Here is a 17,093-nt window from a genome sequence, read left to right on the forward strand (position 1 = left end):
GGAATGTTCAGACTGCAAAGCCAGCTGTCGGAGGGTAACAAGTTTCAGCCCTCTTGACAAGACACTCTTTGCTGAGTTAGACATCAACAAGAGAAAAGGGACAAATTACGGGCTGGGAAAATGTAAAACTTATCTGATCAGTAATCTAATTTTGTCTCTCTGGATTCTAAAAGTCAAAGTTTGAAAATATAAGCTTCAAAATAATTTCTAAATTTCTCAATATGTAAACGTTGAAAATCCCTGCCACACCATTTCTCTCTCTATCCTCATGACTTAGTTCTATGGAATGAATGCCAGAAGATGGTAACTGATAAATTCTTACAATGAGCACAAACCACTGTAGGGAAAGGAACTCTTGTAATATCTGGGCTCTGTATTCAATAGCAAAAACCGAAATCCCAGATATCGGAGATCTTTGTTTTGTTGGTTCCTTAACCCCAACCTACAAACTTTTTAAGGTTTTTACATAGTAACATCTTATTCTATGCAGGATCTGAATATTAAAATGTTCTCATTTTCTCAAACCTCTAGTAACCGACAGGAATTGTGCTACTAAACACACAGAAGATAATCTCCTTATACAGTGCAAAAGTGATTAGAAAAAAAAGTGGAGGGGCCGGCCCCGTGGCGTAGCGGTTAAGTGCGTGCACTCCACTGCTGGCGGCCCGGGGTTCAGATCCCGGGCGCGCACCAATGCACCACTTGTCAGGCCATGCTGTGGCGGCATCCCATATAAAATTGGAGGAAGATGGGCAAAGATGTTAGCTCAGGGCCAGTCTTCCTCAGCAAAAAAAAGAGGAGGATTGGCATGGATGTTAGCTCAGGGCTGATCTTCCTCACAAGAAAAATTTAAAAAGTTAAAAAAATAAAAGAAAAAAAGTAGAATGATGACATTTTGGTCATGGCAATATCATCCAAGTTCAGCTTCCAAATGTCAAACAGACACTGAACTGGTTCATGCTATTGATCTGGATGAATCTTCAATGTACATTATGACCAACAAATTCTTTCCAATGCCACCCTGCCATTTAATCTGGTTTTTAGCTGAAAATTCATCTTTAAAAGGACATATTATTTGCCATTCACAAGCTGCTTATAATAGCAAAAGGAGATAGAGCACTCTTAGTTGATTTCTAGGTGAAATCTGTGAGATCCTTAACTAAGGGATTCTTCCCAAATGATGAAGTATTTAGGCTCCTTCTTGGAAAGAAAAAAAGCAAAAAGGCAACAACATGCTCTTAAATAACTAAGGTTTACTGTGTGTGCATATGTGTTTTCCTTAATATGGATCATAAATGGTTTCTATTACTTTTCTTTTTCCTTATTTGGACCACAGGTATACAGAACTGGATTAATCACAATCCTTGGTTCATAACACAGTCTCATTATGGTGAGTTCTTTGTTTGGATATTTAACTAGTTATTTTTAATCTTGTAAAAAGTAAACTAAAAGCTAAGACCTTGACAATAATTTATTTCTAACCATATAGACTCTGCCTCCTTCATCCCATCTCCCTGTCTCCCTGACGCCAAAAAATTATCATACTCAACCATGTTCATCATTCCCTTGCTTTCCTTTTTATATTTTATTCTGCATTTATATGTAATCCTTAAATTTTTAAAGGGTATTTTAGTTTTATAAAGAGGTTATCATGCAGAATGAGATCTTTGGGGACTTATTTTTTCACTTAGTTTCTTCCATAATGTTACACGTCTTTGTGGTTTATTCTGTTGTAACACTTGATTGGTTTGCTTTTTAAAAATCTCTTCTCCCACTGATGGGCATTTGGATTGTTTCTGGGTTTTAGCTATTGTGAACAATGCTGCTATGAATATCTGCATACATGCCTCCCATGGTACATCTAAAAGAAATTCTCCTGGGGGCTGGCCCCACAGCCTAGTGGTTAAGTTCAGCACACTCCGCTTCGGCAGCCCGGGTTCAATTGCTGGGCGCGGGCCTATACCCCTTGTTAGCGGCCATGTTGTGGCAGGAACCCACATACAAAATAGAAGATTGGCAACAGATGTTAGCTCAGGGCTAATCTTTCTCAAGCTAAAAAAAAAAAAAAAAAAAAAAAAGGATTGGCAACAGATGTTAGCTCAGGGCGAATCTTCCTCAGCAAAAAGTAAAAACAGGAGATTCTCCTCGGTATATACCTAAACATGGAAACTGCAGGATTATAAGGTATACGAATATTCAACCTAAGGAGATAATGCCAAACTAGAAGCTAAGTGGTTGAATCAATTTATACTCCCTTCAGTAATAAATAAAGAAGATCTCTTAACTTTTGCCAATGGAATGAGTGTGAAAAGATTTCTCACTGTGGTCCTAATTTACATTTCCCTAATTACTAATGAAGTTGATCATCTCTTCATACGTCTATCGGCCATGTGAGTGTCCTCTTCTGTAAAATACCTATTCATACGTTTTGCCCACTGTTATACTGAGTTTTTGTGCTTTTATCATTGATTTCTAGAGTGCTTTATATGTTCTTGACATAATCTTTTTCATTTGTGTGTATTGTGAATACCTTCTAGTATGTCATTTGCCTTCTCACTTTAAAGTACCTTTATTTTTAAAAAGTTCTCAATTTTAAAAGAGTCCAATTTATGAATATTTTTATAACAAATGCTTTCTGTGTCTTAAGAAACTTTTTGCTATTGCCAGTATCTAAAAGCTATTCAACTATACTTTCTGCTAAGAACTTTTAATTTTTTATTTTGTCATTTAAGTCCTTAATCCAACTGGAATTGATTTTTCTATATAGTATGAAGTAGAGTTCCATCAGTATTTCTTTTAAAGCCAAGAACATTTAAAATCAAATTTTAATCAAATTACCCATAAATAAAAATATTCTGCTTTTACAGAACAGTCTGGGAACTTCTGGGTGGTCTGGAATTAACCTCCCACTGTAAACAACTAGAAAACTGAACACAATAGGAAGCAACTATTTTCAGAATTGGACAACAGGCAGCTAAGAACTGTGATCCCTGGGAAAAGGGAAACAAACAAGATAAGCCCCACCATAACCTAGGCTTTCTGCCTAGAGGTGACTCCTGAACTGCAGCTCAGACACAGGCACCCAAACAGAGTTCAGCAACTTCAATGAGTTGAGGAGACAGAGACTGGAGTTCAAGGAGGCCAAAGCAGCTAGAATTTGCAGGGAGCTAAAGACAGATAGAGATCTAGAAATCTGCATAGGATCTCCTTGTATTTTGGCTGAATAACAATTCAAGGAAAGAACTATTACCAGGGTGAGCTGTAAAATGAACAATTCCTGGAGTTCAAAGAGGATCTAGAATCACTCGACTTCCCTCCAGCCAGAACAGAGAGACCTCCCTTGAATCTACATGGCATTCAGAAGAAAACTCAAAAGGGCCATACTTTAGGAATGGGGCTAAATTATTTCTAGAGTAAAAGCTACTCTAAACTCACCCTAGAAGAGCTTAAAAACAAACTTCAAAAGGATCAAAGTAATCTAAGTAATTTAACTGCATGCCAGCAAAAAGAATCCAATACTCTTTAAAGGAATATAACAAAATCTAAAACTCAATAACATTAAACTCACAGTGTGCAATATCCAACCAAAAAATAACTTGACATATAAAAATGCATGAAAATCTGACCTGTAACCAGGAGAAAAATCAATCAGTAGAGACAGATTCAGAAATGACAGAGACAAAAGAATTAGCAGAAAAGGACATTAAGCAGCTATCATAGGATGCTTCTGCTACTGTTTAGGATTTAGGAGGCTGCAAGAACAGCATTCCCATTCCAGATATAAGAGAGTTCTCACTCATTTGCAAGTCTTCTCCATGGGCCTCTGTGTCGAACAAGAAAGACTAGGGGCAGGGCAGGAAACTAGAAATAGTCTCCCTTGGTAGCCTAGGCATGACAGAGGTGATTGGCAATTGGTAGGGGTCAGACACAATGCCCCACCCCTTCCCCATGACCCTTCTCTTCTACTAAGCAAAAGCCTTAAGCCCTTGGGGCATGGGCAGCAAACTCTCTCATTCAGAGGGCACAGGCAAAGATCTACTGCTTCTGGAGAAAGAGTAAAAGCAAAAACCCTCTACTCCTGGGAGAGGTAGGAAACTATCTTAGACCCAGGTTCCTAGACTGATACTAAGTCGAGGTTTGCTACAGTGGGGGAGAGACAAGAAACTCTTTCCCAAGATTAACCAGAGTTTGGCTGTGATAAACAGGAAGGTGAGAAAAACTAAGAAAGTCTCACCCCCAAGACACAGGCACACAGACCCTGCCTAAGACTGAGACTGGATCAGACAACATAGAACACATCTACCTCAAATCTAACCCAACTAAAAAGCAAGAGCCATCTATACCAGTAGGGGAGGGGTTAAGAGTGTGAAGAGAGAACCTGTCTGCAGTATAGGTCTGCAGGGGTGGCTAAAAGCTGACAGGGAGGGGAGAGCAGAACACTGAGAAAAACCCTCCAACTCCAGCCCCCACTCTAAGCACAAGTCAGCCAGCCCATTGTTAGAGGGATTTGAGGTCTATGGCACAATAAAGGTACTGATAGCCACAACAAAACCCAAATCAAATTTAATTGACTAGTCCCCTAATAGAAGAACAGACCTGCACACTTTCAGGTTCAAATACTATTTACTTCAGTCTCTACTGTTCTACATATGATGCTTGGCATGCAATCAAATATTACAAGACAAAAAAAAAAGCCCCACTTATGTCAAAAGATAAAGCAATCTCAGAGATACCCAGACGTTGAAACTATCAGATAGAGACTTTAAAATAACTATAATTAATATGTTAAAAGATCCAATGAAAAAGGTAGACAAATGTGTGAACAGATGGGGAATTTCAGGAAATAGAAAACATTAAATGAAAATGATAGAAATAAAAAAACATGATACCAGAAATGAAGAAGTTCTCTGATAGGCTCATCAGTAGACTGGACACAGCTGAGGAAAGAATCAGTGAACTTGAACACAGGGTAATAAAATTAATCTAAACTAAAACAAAAAGAGAAAAAAAAACAGAATAGAGCTTCCAAAAGCTGTAGGACAACATCAAACAGCCTAACACACATATAATTGGAATCTCAGAAAGATATGAGAAAAAGAACGGGGCTGAAGAAATATTTGACAACATACTGGCTCAGAATTTTCAAAAAATGATAAAATATATCAAACTATAGATCTATAAAGTTTAGAAAAACCTGAGCAGGATAAATACCAAGAAACACCCACTTAGACAGACAAAAATCAAACTTTTGAAAACCAAAGATAAAGAGAAAACTTTGAAGGTAGCTAAAGGGGGTTAAATCATTACATAGAAGAGAATAAAAACTAAAATGGGCAGCCTTCTCATCAGAAACTATGCAAGCCAGAAGACTAGAGAGACATTTTTCAAGTGCTGAAAGAAAAAACTATCAACCCAGAATTTTATACGCCGTAAAAATATCTTTCAAACATAAGAGCGAAATAAAGATTTTTTCAGACCAACAAAAACTAAGAGAATTTATTACCAGCAGATCTGCACTACAAGAATATTAACGGTAGATCTTCGGGCAGAAGGAATGATACCAGATGGAAACTGGATTTACACAAAGCAATGAAGGACATCAGAAATGGTAAATATGTGGTTAAATATTAAAAGAACTCATTTTTAATCTCTTTAATTGTTTAAAGTAAAGATAACAAAGTATCATGGAATTTATAACACCTATAGAAGTAAAATGTATGAGAACAAAAGCACAAAGGATAGGAGCAGGAAATGAAATATACTGTTGTAAAATACTCATACTATATGAGAAGTAATACTGTATTATTTAAAGGTAATATTTATAAATTAAAGATATATACTAATAAACCTAGAACAACCACTAACAAAATAAAACAACAAATTATATCTAATAATACAATAGTGGAGATAAAATGGGATAATTAAAAAATACTCTATTATTAAAAAGAAGACAGGAAAGGAGGAAAAAAGGAATAAACAACAGATGAGACATATATAACAAAGAATAAGATGGCAGATTTAAATGTAACTATGTCAATAATTATACTAAATGTAAATAGTCTATGCACTCCAAATAAAAGACTGAGATTGCCAGATTGGATAAAAAAGCAAGACACAACTACATGCTGTCTATAAGAAATCCACTTTAAGTATAACTATATAGATAGGTTAAAAGTAACAGGATGGAAAAGATATCCAATGAGAACAATAATCGAGAGCTGAAGTGGCTATTAGTGGCTGTATGTTAATGTCAGAGAAAGACTTCAGAACAAAGACTATTACAAGGGATAAAGAGAGATATTTCATAATGTTAAAGTGGTCAATTCATCAAGAAGACAAAATAGCTTCATTACACATAAAGAAAAAACTGACAGAACTGATGATTCTGCTTCAGGTATTACTGTATAAATCCCCTATAGACCAACCCTCCCAGTGATAACAACTGCCAACTCTGGACAAAATACAAAAACCAGTTACCTGAGGATTCTGAATAGTACACTAAAAGCAGACCAATTGTAGAGGAGAGTCAAAACATGAAGCACCCCACATGGTGGGGGGTTTTCTGCTTTTAGAGGGCTTTGCTCTGATAGTGGGCATCAGTCACAAAGTAGCATAACTTAAGCAACTACAACTTGGATAGCAACCCTGACATCTTTCTCGCTGGAGGAAAGAAAGGATTCTGGGCAACCGTGGCTGCCACCAGAATGAGTGGAGAATTACAGAGGAGAGAGAACCAGAGAAGGGGATGCCTTAATTCTGTGAATGAACACCACATATGTCTCAGGCTGATCATTCCCTGAATGATATATATGCAGGATAGACTTAAGGTAGCAGAGCAAAAGCTGAAAGAATTGAGCTAGACTTGAAGTACAACCCACAGAAGGTGACACAGCTTACAGTTAATTGCCAGGTAAAACAAAAATATCAACATTCCTCAGAGGAATATCACAGAACCCAGAGTCTACACATGTAACATTTACAATATCCAGGATACAATCCAAAATTACTCACTGTACAAAGAACCAGGAGAATATGTCCCATTCTCAAGGGAAAAGACATTAAACAGAAGCCAACCTCAAAATGATGTAAATATTAAAATGTTCAGACATATAATCAATGGAACAGAATAGAGTATTGAAATAGAACCACACCTATATGTTCATTTGATTTTCAACAACACTGCCAAGGTATTTCAATGGGGAAAGGATATGCTTCTCAACACAGGTCACTGAAACAACTGGATATTCTTATGGGGAAAAAAAGAACCTTGACCCTTACATCATATAATATGCAAAAAAGCAACTCAAAATGGATCACAGACCTAAAAATAAGAGTGAAAACTATGGTGCAGCCACTCTGGAAAATAGTTTGGCATTTCCTCAAAAGGTTAAACATAAGAGTTATCATATGACCCGCAATTCCACTCCTACATATATATCAAGAGAAATGAAAACAGATATCCACACAAAAAACTTGTACACACATGCTCATAACAGTATTATTCATAATAGCCAAAAAGTAGAAACAACCCAAATGTCTATCAATTGAAGAACAGATAAACTAAATGTGGTATTATCCATAAGATGGAATGTTATTTGGCTGATATATGCTACAACATGAATAAACCATGAAAAACACATATGATTTTATTTACATGAAATGTCCAGTACATGAAATGTCCAGAGTAGGCAAACCTACAGAGAAAGAAAGTAAATTAGCGGTTGCCTAGGGCTGGTGGGTATGGGAGGTTTGGAGGACGACGGCTAAAGGGTAAGGGGTTTCTTTTTGAGGTGACGAAAATGTTCTAAAATTGACTGTGGTGATGGTTGCACAACTCTGTGTAATACTAGAACCACTGAATTGTACACTTTAAATGGGTGAATTTATAGTATGTGAATCATACCTCAATAAAGTTCTTACAAAAACAGAGAGCTAAAACTATAAAACTTTTACAAAAAAATATAAAATATTTGTGTCTTGGGTTAGGCAGACTTCTTAGAACACAAAAAGCATTACTCACAAATGAAAAAAACTGACAAACTGGACTTCATCAAAATTCAAAACTTCTATTCTTTGAAAGACACTGTTAAAAAAAAAAAAAAAGGGGGCAAGCCACAGACAGGGAGAAATATTTTAGAAAACATCTGATAAAGGACTTATATCCAGAATTCCTAAAGAACTCTTATAAAAAAATAAGAAGACAAACAACCCAGTTCCTAAAATGGGCAAAAGAGTTGAACAGACACTTCACCAATGAAGATATAAGAATGGCCATTTTAAGCATATGAAAATAAAATCATCATGAGACATTAGGCAAATGCAAATTAAAACCAGAGTGAGACAACACCATACCCACTAGAATGCGTGGAATTTAAAAAACTGAAAATACCAAGTGTTCAAAAGGTTATGGAGCAACTAGAACTCTCTACTGCACATGAGAATGCAAAAAATGGTACAGCCCCTTTGGAAAACAGTTTGACAATTTCTTAGAAGGTTAAACTTGCACTTACATGTGACCCTGCAATTCCACCCATATGTCTACATAAAGATCTCTATGTTAATGTTATTTCATGGTAGCTTTAGTCATAATAGCCCAAAACTGGAAGCAACTCAAACATGCCTCAACAAGCGAATGGATAAACAAATTCTAGTAAATCCATCCAATGGAATACTATCAACAATTAAAAAGGAACAAGCTATTGGCATATGCAACAACATGTATCAGTCTTAAAAGGACTATACTAAGTGAACAAAGCCAGACCCAAAAGACTACATATTGTATGATTCCATTTATTTGACATTCTAGAAAAGGCAAAAACAGTGACAGAAAGCTGATCAGTGGTTGATAGGGGTGGTGGTAGGGGGAGAGGACTGACTGCAAAGGGGCATGAGGGAACTTTTTGGGGTGATGAAAATATTCTATATCTTGATGGTGGTGGTGGAGGTGGTGGTGGTGGTGATTAGATGATTATAAAACTGTACATTTATCAAAACTCATGAAACTGGACATTTAACATGGGTGAATGTTAATGTAGGTAAATTATGCTCAATAAAGTTGATTTAAAAAAAAAGCAATTAGTAGTTTCACTCCTTTTCTGAAGTCTACAGAGGTTCCCAAGGTCTTAGGTAATTCCCAAAAGGTCTCGGCATCCAATCTGCTCTACTTTTAGGACCTGACCTTGATTTCTACTTCTTATATGACTTATGATTCAAAGTATGGCACCTTTGAAAGATAAAACTCTAAACTGTGTGCATCTAGTTCTGAGACTACATAGACCAGGTTGACATAAAACCCATGGGCTATTATCCCCAGCTAAATTACAGATGCAGTCAAACATTATTTGATCCTTCTGGAAATTTTCTGGCTTCCCTGCTTGCTTTTCTCATCTCCCCACTAAAAAGAATTTACTATAAATGTCTAGTGGCTCATTCCCATACATGGGACAAATCTCAGTTTCAAAGACTGTAACTTTAGTCAGCAGGTCATCTTTAAACACATGTAGTCTGTTTGCCAATATCTAACAGAACCCACTTCATTTTCCACAAATTGAAATAATGAATTTCTCATTATATCAATACTCCCAAAATAATCAAAGGCAAATAAAGCAAACTGCAACCAAGAGAAAAATTAAGCAGATTGGGCTATCAGTGGCAATTAGGTTTTAAAGAAAAAACAAAGGCATTCAGGAAAGGAACTGGCACACACCACCCAGAACAAGACGGTCTTTCCTGCATATCTACAACAGCAGCAGATTGGAAATGTATAAAATAGCTCATGTGAATTGCATTCAGAATATAATTAGGACCTTGGAAAAACCAGAGTTAATCATTCACACAGATATCTCCAAAGAAAACGAAAAAGAACAAGATGTGGAGAGGAGTGTAGGGCACTTGCAAGTTCTGACGTGGACAAAATGCATTACCCAAATGTTTTGGAAGACACCACCGTTTAAAGTTAGTCTTGCTCTATAGCTCTACAGAGTCAACAGTAAGTGAGATTGCTATTAGCAAAGAGATATGGCAACCAATAAAAGAACAAACAAAACACACACACACATTTACAACAGACCAGAATGCAAACTTGAAACTGTCTGGAAATAAAATGGAATTATACTTAAGCAGAAATATGACTCTTCTTCATTACTATAGTTCACCCCCTGCAATAAATCGGGGCCAGTGTCTTGTATTTACACGTGAACCCATCTTCCTGATAGACAAGCTGACCTAGGTTGCAGTCATTCTAGCGCTCTAATATATATCATAGACGAAAGATTGGGGGAAACAAAAGCTAGATGTTTGAGGATCGAGTTGGGCTGACACTCACCACAAACTTCTCACCATTCTGCTCCACATGTTTGTATGTGGGGACCGATATGGGCACTGCTTGCTTTTCTGTGTAATCATAAAATGATTGTCCCAACGAGTCGTCACTGGGATCTAGGTTATCTGCCTCATGAGGAGGTACAGATAACACTGTCAAGATCAATTCCTTCTCGCCTGCTCGGATCAGGTCCACCACCTGCTTGTGTGTCGCCCCCTCAACATTCACGCCGTTCCTAAGAGGAAAAAGGGAAAAAGACAATCCCATAAACCAGAAGGGTCCAAACACCTTATATCTCCACCCTCCTGCCCCCACTCCAGTGTCACACAGTATGAACCATAAAATCAAAAGATTAATTTGGTTCCAGAAAAGCTGTTTATGTTTTTATAGATCATAATGTGAAAAAGTGTTTTTGAACTTATGGCAGGGGGAAAAAATGGAAACAGGTGAGAGGACCTACCCCTCCTCTATGCTAGAATCCCACACACAGCTTCAGAAAAACACATGGGAAGGAAGGTGAAGCTGAGGAGGAAACAAAGCTTTTAAAGTGAAATAGTCCAATTTCCTCACCCTAACTAAGCAGGTATACAATACAATCAAAGTGGCTTTTAACAATCTTGCCATTTGAACTGTACTTTTTGTCCTTTTTAAACCTCCTGCGAATTCTGTTAAAAGAAATTTTTCACCAAATGTATTCCCTTAATTTGTAAAGACTCAAAAAGTATGACTTAAGCTAATTCTTCTATTTTTATATCTGATTTCTCCCCATATCTTCAAATTAGTCAACTTAATTTTCCTTTATACCAAGTTTCGTCACCTTGGGAGTTAAATGGTATATATCTTCACACACACTAGTTTCTTCTATCACTCAGTTTTTAAAAAGGCAAGGAGATAACCGCTCTAAAATTTCATTATCTGACCCACTTCCTTTGTTCTCCCAATCACTTCAATTAATCTCTCTCAGGATTCTATCTACTTTTTTCCTGCTCTGTGCTATCTCACTTAAAGCCCCATGAAATCAGTTCATACTAAAAAATGTACATCTAAGATTATATAGTAAATCAACCTACTCATTCTCCTTCCTGTTTCACTGTGTATAAAAAGGCTGAAACTAGGAAAAGTACAAAGTTTGAAAGGACAATAATTTTGTCTAGAAAGATGCTGAGTCTCACAAAACTCACTCAGCAAACCGAACTACCTTCCCAGAATGCTGACCTTGCCTGCTGTCTCAGCAAAAACCACTAGGCTGCTAGCTGACCTGGAGGCTCCCTCCATGGCTATCCCCAAGAGAGTTAGGAAATACACACCTGGCCTTTAGTCAATTTGATAAAAGCTTATTTACCCTTTAGAGTTAAACTCTTTTTCAGTCCTGTTCCAAACCATTAGGGTTTTTCCTTCCTGAAAATGATGCTAAGTTTAGTAACAAGCATTCCACAAACTTTTCAGTCACTGGAATTGTCTCTGTCAGAGTCTGGTATCTGAAACATCCCTTTATATAAACAGAACAGGCGGGAGAGATCACCCAACTATCCTCTTCCTTATTTTGGGTTTAATAATATAGCCAGTAAATTCAGCACTCTTGACATTCACAACCTGAAGTCTAACTTATACACAAAAAAAACCTCAGTAATTTTACAATTGACTAGCTGTAGAAGAAAACAGAGCCCCTTCCACTGAAGGAAATATGGGCTTTTAAAACTTGGACCAGGCCAGACTAGTGACCAGAAAAAAATGGCCAACTCTTCGATCATAGAGCAGGATGGTAAAACAGAAAGAAATGGGCTTTGGAGCTAGATTATAAGGATTCAAATCCTGGCTGGCCCTGCTTTTTAGTACCAGAATTGGTCTTGATGGAGTTATTTAACCCTTCTTAGTGCTTTCCACAGCTGTAAAATGGCGACAATAATAAGTCTCTAACAGGGCTGTTGTGAGGACTAACATAAGAAAACATGTAACTTGCCAAGAACAATGCCTGAACACTTGAATCAGAAGGTATAATAAGGAAAGAAGTACTATGTACCTGTTGGTTATGAAGAGGTTTTGGTTAAAGAAGAAATGGAAACCTAAAGTCGGGGCTTGGCAAAGGATTTCATCTAAGTCTTTGGTCTTATTAGTAGTTCTGAGGAAATGTTTTGATAGAAGAAGAAATAAAATTGAAAAAGCAAGAGTTAGAAATGGACTTAGAGAATTTCATCTATCCCTAGGAATTTTAGCTTAGTCACGAATATCCTTAATTTTTTTTTTTAACAAAGCAGGGAAAACTAACACTTTAGAGACTGAACAAAACATCTTGGATACTAAAACAAGATTTTACGTTAGTACCATCAATTTTATGAGCTGCACATTTGTGAAAAATGTTTAAGAACTGATGCTCAAATCTTACTTTTCAGCTCCCTAATTTTTTTTTCCTTTAAAGGATTTTTAATCCGGGATACTCTGTCAATAGGCTTGGGGGGGTCAATGAACACCTACAGAATTTGTATGTAAAATTGTATTTGTGTGCATGTATGCATTTCTTTTCCTGGGGAGAGGGTCCACAGCTTTCATCAGCTTCAAAAAGAAGTATGTAATCTCCAGAAGAGTTAAGAACTATTGCTTTCAATGCACACCTCCACCCACTCAGTTTTCAAGTTAGAATACCGTGCTCCCTGGGTCACTCACAGCAACAAGCCCTGAAAATCGTCAGAGAAACTTCAGTGAGGCTTACTGCAAGAGCAGCCAGGGAGCAAGGGAGCTTGCTTAGGTTTCACTTATTAGTAAGACCAAGCTTCCAACTGGCTATCATCCCAAAAACCTCTTAAAAAGACAGGAAAGAACCATCAGTATCACACCCTAAACATACTTGCTAATATTTATTTGGTTCAACTATAGAAGGAATACTATACATTCCACAATTTAACACAAAGCTGGAAATTCCTTCATTCTTCAGAGAACGAAATGAGGTCAGTAAAAACCCCAGGATGCCTGATTTCAAAAAGGGCCCTCCCTCCTCAAGAATTAAGAGGCCTTCACAAAAATGTTTATATAATATCCTCTTTTCCACAAGAATGCTACTATACTAGGCTCAAATTAGGTGTGGTCCACTTTGGACAATTCTGAAGACAAACACGAATGCAAACTATAAATTCTGAAATAAAGAACCACTTAGAACCACTAAGTTCCACACCACACAAAAGTAACTACTGCCCAGTAGGTTCTAACCATCCGTGCTTCTTCCACAAAGAAAGGGAGTAGCTTAAACACACTATCAAAATTTTTTCAAGAAATATGTAATTAAACAAATACAGCAATATGTTAATTATAGAATCTAGGTGGTAGGTATGCAGGTATTCACCATGCAATTCCTTCAACTGTTCTGTGTGTTTGAAATTTTTCATAATAAAATGTGGGGGGGGGGAGAAGGCTACCAAAAAACTCCACAATCCACAAATAAGACCAAAATTTTGTTTCCTTAGGCAATTAGATGATACCCAACTTACTTTGTCTTCAACATTGTAAAGATACACTTGATAATTTTAATAAAATTCTCCTCATTTTTTACATAAGATGGGGCCAAATTTGGCCCCATCTGAGAGGCCTTTAGCTGGCTAATGAGAGTGGCTTTAAATAAGACTTTTTTTATTCAACTAAAGTTAGCCAGCTGAGGAAACTGCAAAGCTAACAGAAACACAGCCAGAAGCAGGAGAAAAGCTCTAAATAGTCAGGATTTGTATACTACTTGTGAAGGAAGCTGTATATACTGAAACTAGATATGGATAGAAATATGACAGAGCCAATCACACGAACCACAGCAAGGAGCCATTCTATGTGTTAAGCAGAATATTATTTTGACACCCTGTAACATGCAAGAAAGTAATTAAAGGGCAACTAGGCCCTCAGAGGCAGCCTGTAAAAAGTAGACAATAAATTCCTATAATTGCAGGCAATAAGATATATTTTGCAGTTTTGTAGATTAAAACACAATGGCTACATGTCCACAAGAACAGTTAAAACATAAAAGAGTGACAAAACTAAATTTTGCCAAGGATGTGGAAGAACTGGAATTCTCATACACTGCTGATGGGAGCATAACAAAAACAATCTAGCAGCTTGTTATAACATTAAACATACAATTACTACATGACCTAACAATTCCATTCCTAGGTATTTACCCAAGAGAAATGAAAACATGTCCACACAAACAATTGTAGCTGCATGTTCACTGAAGCTTTATTCATAACAGTCCAAAACTGAAAAGAGCCAAATGTTTATCAAAAGGTGAACAGATAAACAAATTGTGGTATATTCATGCAAAAGTGTTACTCAGCAATAAAAAGGACCAAACTACTGATATCCACAGGAACATGGAAGAATCTCAAAAAACAATGAGTAAATGAAGTGAGACGGAAAAGAGTCTGATTGATCTGATTCCATTTATTTGAAGTTCCGGAATAGGCAAAACTATTCTATAGTGGTAGAAATTAGATCAGTGGTTGTCTGTAGGGGATGGGGGGAGAATGGAGAGGATGAGTACTGTATGCAAAGGAACACAAGGAAGCATTCTGAAACGACTGGAGTATTCTCTACCTTGATTGGGGTGGTGGTTAAATGGGTCTATACATTTACCAAAACTCAAACTCTACACTTAAATGTGTGCATTTGACTGTACATAAATTCAACTTCAATAAAGTTGATTTAAAAATAAAAATAATTAGGGCCGGCCCTGTGGCTTGGTGGTTAAGTGCGCGCGCTGCAATGCTGGTGGCCCGGGTTCGGATCCCGGGTGCGCATCGAGGCACCACTTCTCCGTCCATCCTGAGGCCGAGTCCCACATACAGCAACTAGAAGGATGTGCAGCTACAACACACAACTATCCACTGGGGCTTTGGGGGGAAAAATAAAATAAATAAAATCTTTAAAAAAAAAAAAAAAAAATCCTCATTTATAAATGTGAAATAGTAGTCCATCATCAGAATGAAACATAACCTCTATTCTACTTTTAGATTACTTTGAATTTTTTTTGCTAATAAGAACGATGTTATTATGAAGATCGTAGCAGACAAATCTCTACACATAGCTGCAGCATGAAATTGTTTAATGGATAAAACACATCCTTTTTCCTTTACCTCCCATATCTTCATGAAAAATAAGCTAAATCTTTGATACTTCCAAATCTTACAAGCCTATTTCATGGAAGTAATGATGAGAAAATTAAGCCAGAGGTCGTTTTACCTCTACTACTGCTTTGGCTTTTTGCCTAATCTCTATAAACAACAGGATACAAATTTCGAGCGTAGTGTAGTGACGAACCTCAGTAACAGATGATTATAAAGTCAAGCCAGAGAGCAACAGCATCTCTCTCAAGTTTATTAAAGCCATAATGTGAGAGACAAAAGTCAAATTCACCAAACACTGGATTAATACCATTATATTGCATTACAAATATACATTCATGCACCGCATAACGACATTTTGGTCAACAACGGACCACATATACAACAGTGGTCCCATAAGATTAATACCGTGTAGCCTAGGTATATAGTAGGCTGTACCATCCAGGTTTGTGTAAGTACACTCTGTGATGTTCACACAATGACAAAATCGCCTTTTCTCAGAACATATCCCCGTTGTTAAGCGATGTATGACTGTAATTCAGATTCTGTCTTTTAAGAGTCCTAGATTCCTCTTGTTAGATTTTTAAGCATTCAAGGCTATAAAGCATTTTCATCTGACAGAGTATTTGAAAAAGAATTTGTTCAGCCAAATATCTAACATTAGGGAAACCTTTAAAGACATTGAAGTACTTCAAAAAAATGGACTATACAAGTCCTAAAAAATATTATGAAGACTACATGCAAACATGGAAAAGTCTTTATATTACATTAAATGCAAAAAACAAAGACAGACTATAAATTGTTTTGGGGTTTTTTGCATTTAAAATACAAAAATATTGTCCACTGTGATTATGAGCACATAAATTATTTTTGTCCATTAAAAAAAGGCACAATACGTAAAATATGAAAATAGTTGAGTTACAGTGACTGGAACTATGGGTAATTTAAAAAATTTAACACAGCTATTATATCTTTTCAATTACACAAAGCTTTTTAAACAAATTTCCTCCTTTTTCCAAAATATATCTTCTTGGAAATTGGATGAAGACCTCACAAGTTGGAGAAACAGACAGACCCTGACACATCAGAAGGGAGACACTTCCTTTGACTTTTCACTGGTTCATTGCCTAGTTGTTGGGTACAGCTATACTAGACACTAGATTATAAAAACAAAGAACTACTCAACTGAAACAAAAAGATCTGTCCTTTCTGACTGTGCAGTTAAATCATCCAACTGGCGTAGGGTGGCTCCAACTCTGCCTCCTTGCTATCTTACTTAGACAAATAATCAAATCAGAGAGTACTTTATTGACTAATTGTCTTAACAATCATGCTGTACTTTGCCCTTAAACTCTTGAGATAAGAGATCAGACAAGCACAAACAATGAACATAGCGAAAGGAAGTGAAGCTTGAATGTGTCTGCACAAAATTACTATTCTGGATCACTAAACATCATGAACATTTTTGGAATTCTGTTTAAGAAATAATAACATTTTGCACCTTATTTATTTTTTTGCTGATGAAGATTCACCCTAAGCTAACATCTGTCACCAATCTTCCTCTTTTTGCTTGAGGAAGATTCACCTTGAGCTAACATCTGTTGCCAATCTTCCTCCATTTTGTATTTGGGCAGCTACCACAGCATGGCCACTGATGAGTGGTGTAGGTCTGCACCTGG

At 36.8% G+C, this 17,093-nt stretch overlaps 1 protein-coding gene across 1 annotated transcript in view; it reads right to left on the reverse strand.

Moving 5' to 3' along the window:
- Nucleotides 1–17,093, reverse strand: part of SNX27 (sorting nexin 27) — a 68,817-nt gene that overhangs the window by 31,485 nt on the left and 20,239 nt on the right. The window contains exon 2 of the mRNA XM_004436020.3: nt 10,325–10,556. Coding sequence (XP_004436077.1) covers nt 10,325–10,556 — 232 coding nt within the window. The remainder of the gene's footprint in view (nt 1–10,324; nt 10,557–17,093) is intronic.

Source organism: Ceratotherium simum, chromosome 2, assembly GCF_057802395.1.
Source record: "Ceratotherium simum simum isolate JZ-2026a chromosome 2, ASM5780239v1, whole genome shotgun sequence".
NCBI lineage: Eukaryota > Metazoa > Chordata > Mammalia > Perissodactyla > Rhinocerotidae > Ceratotherium > Ceratotherium simum.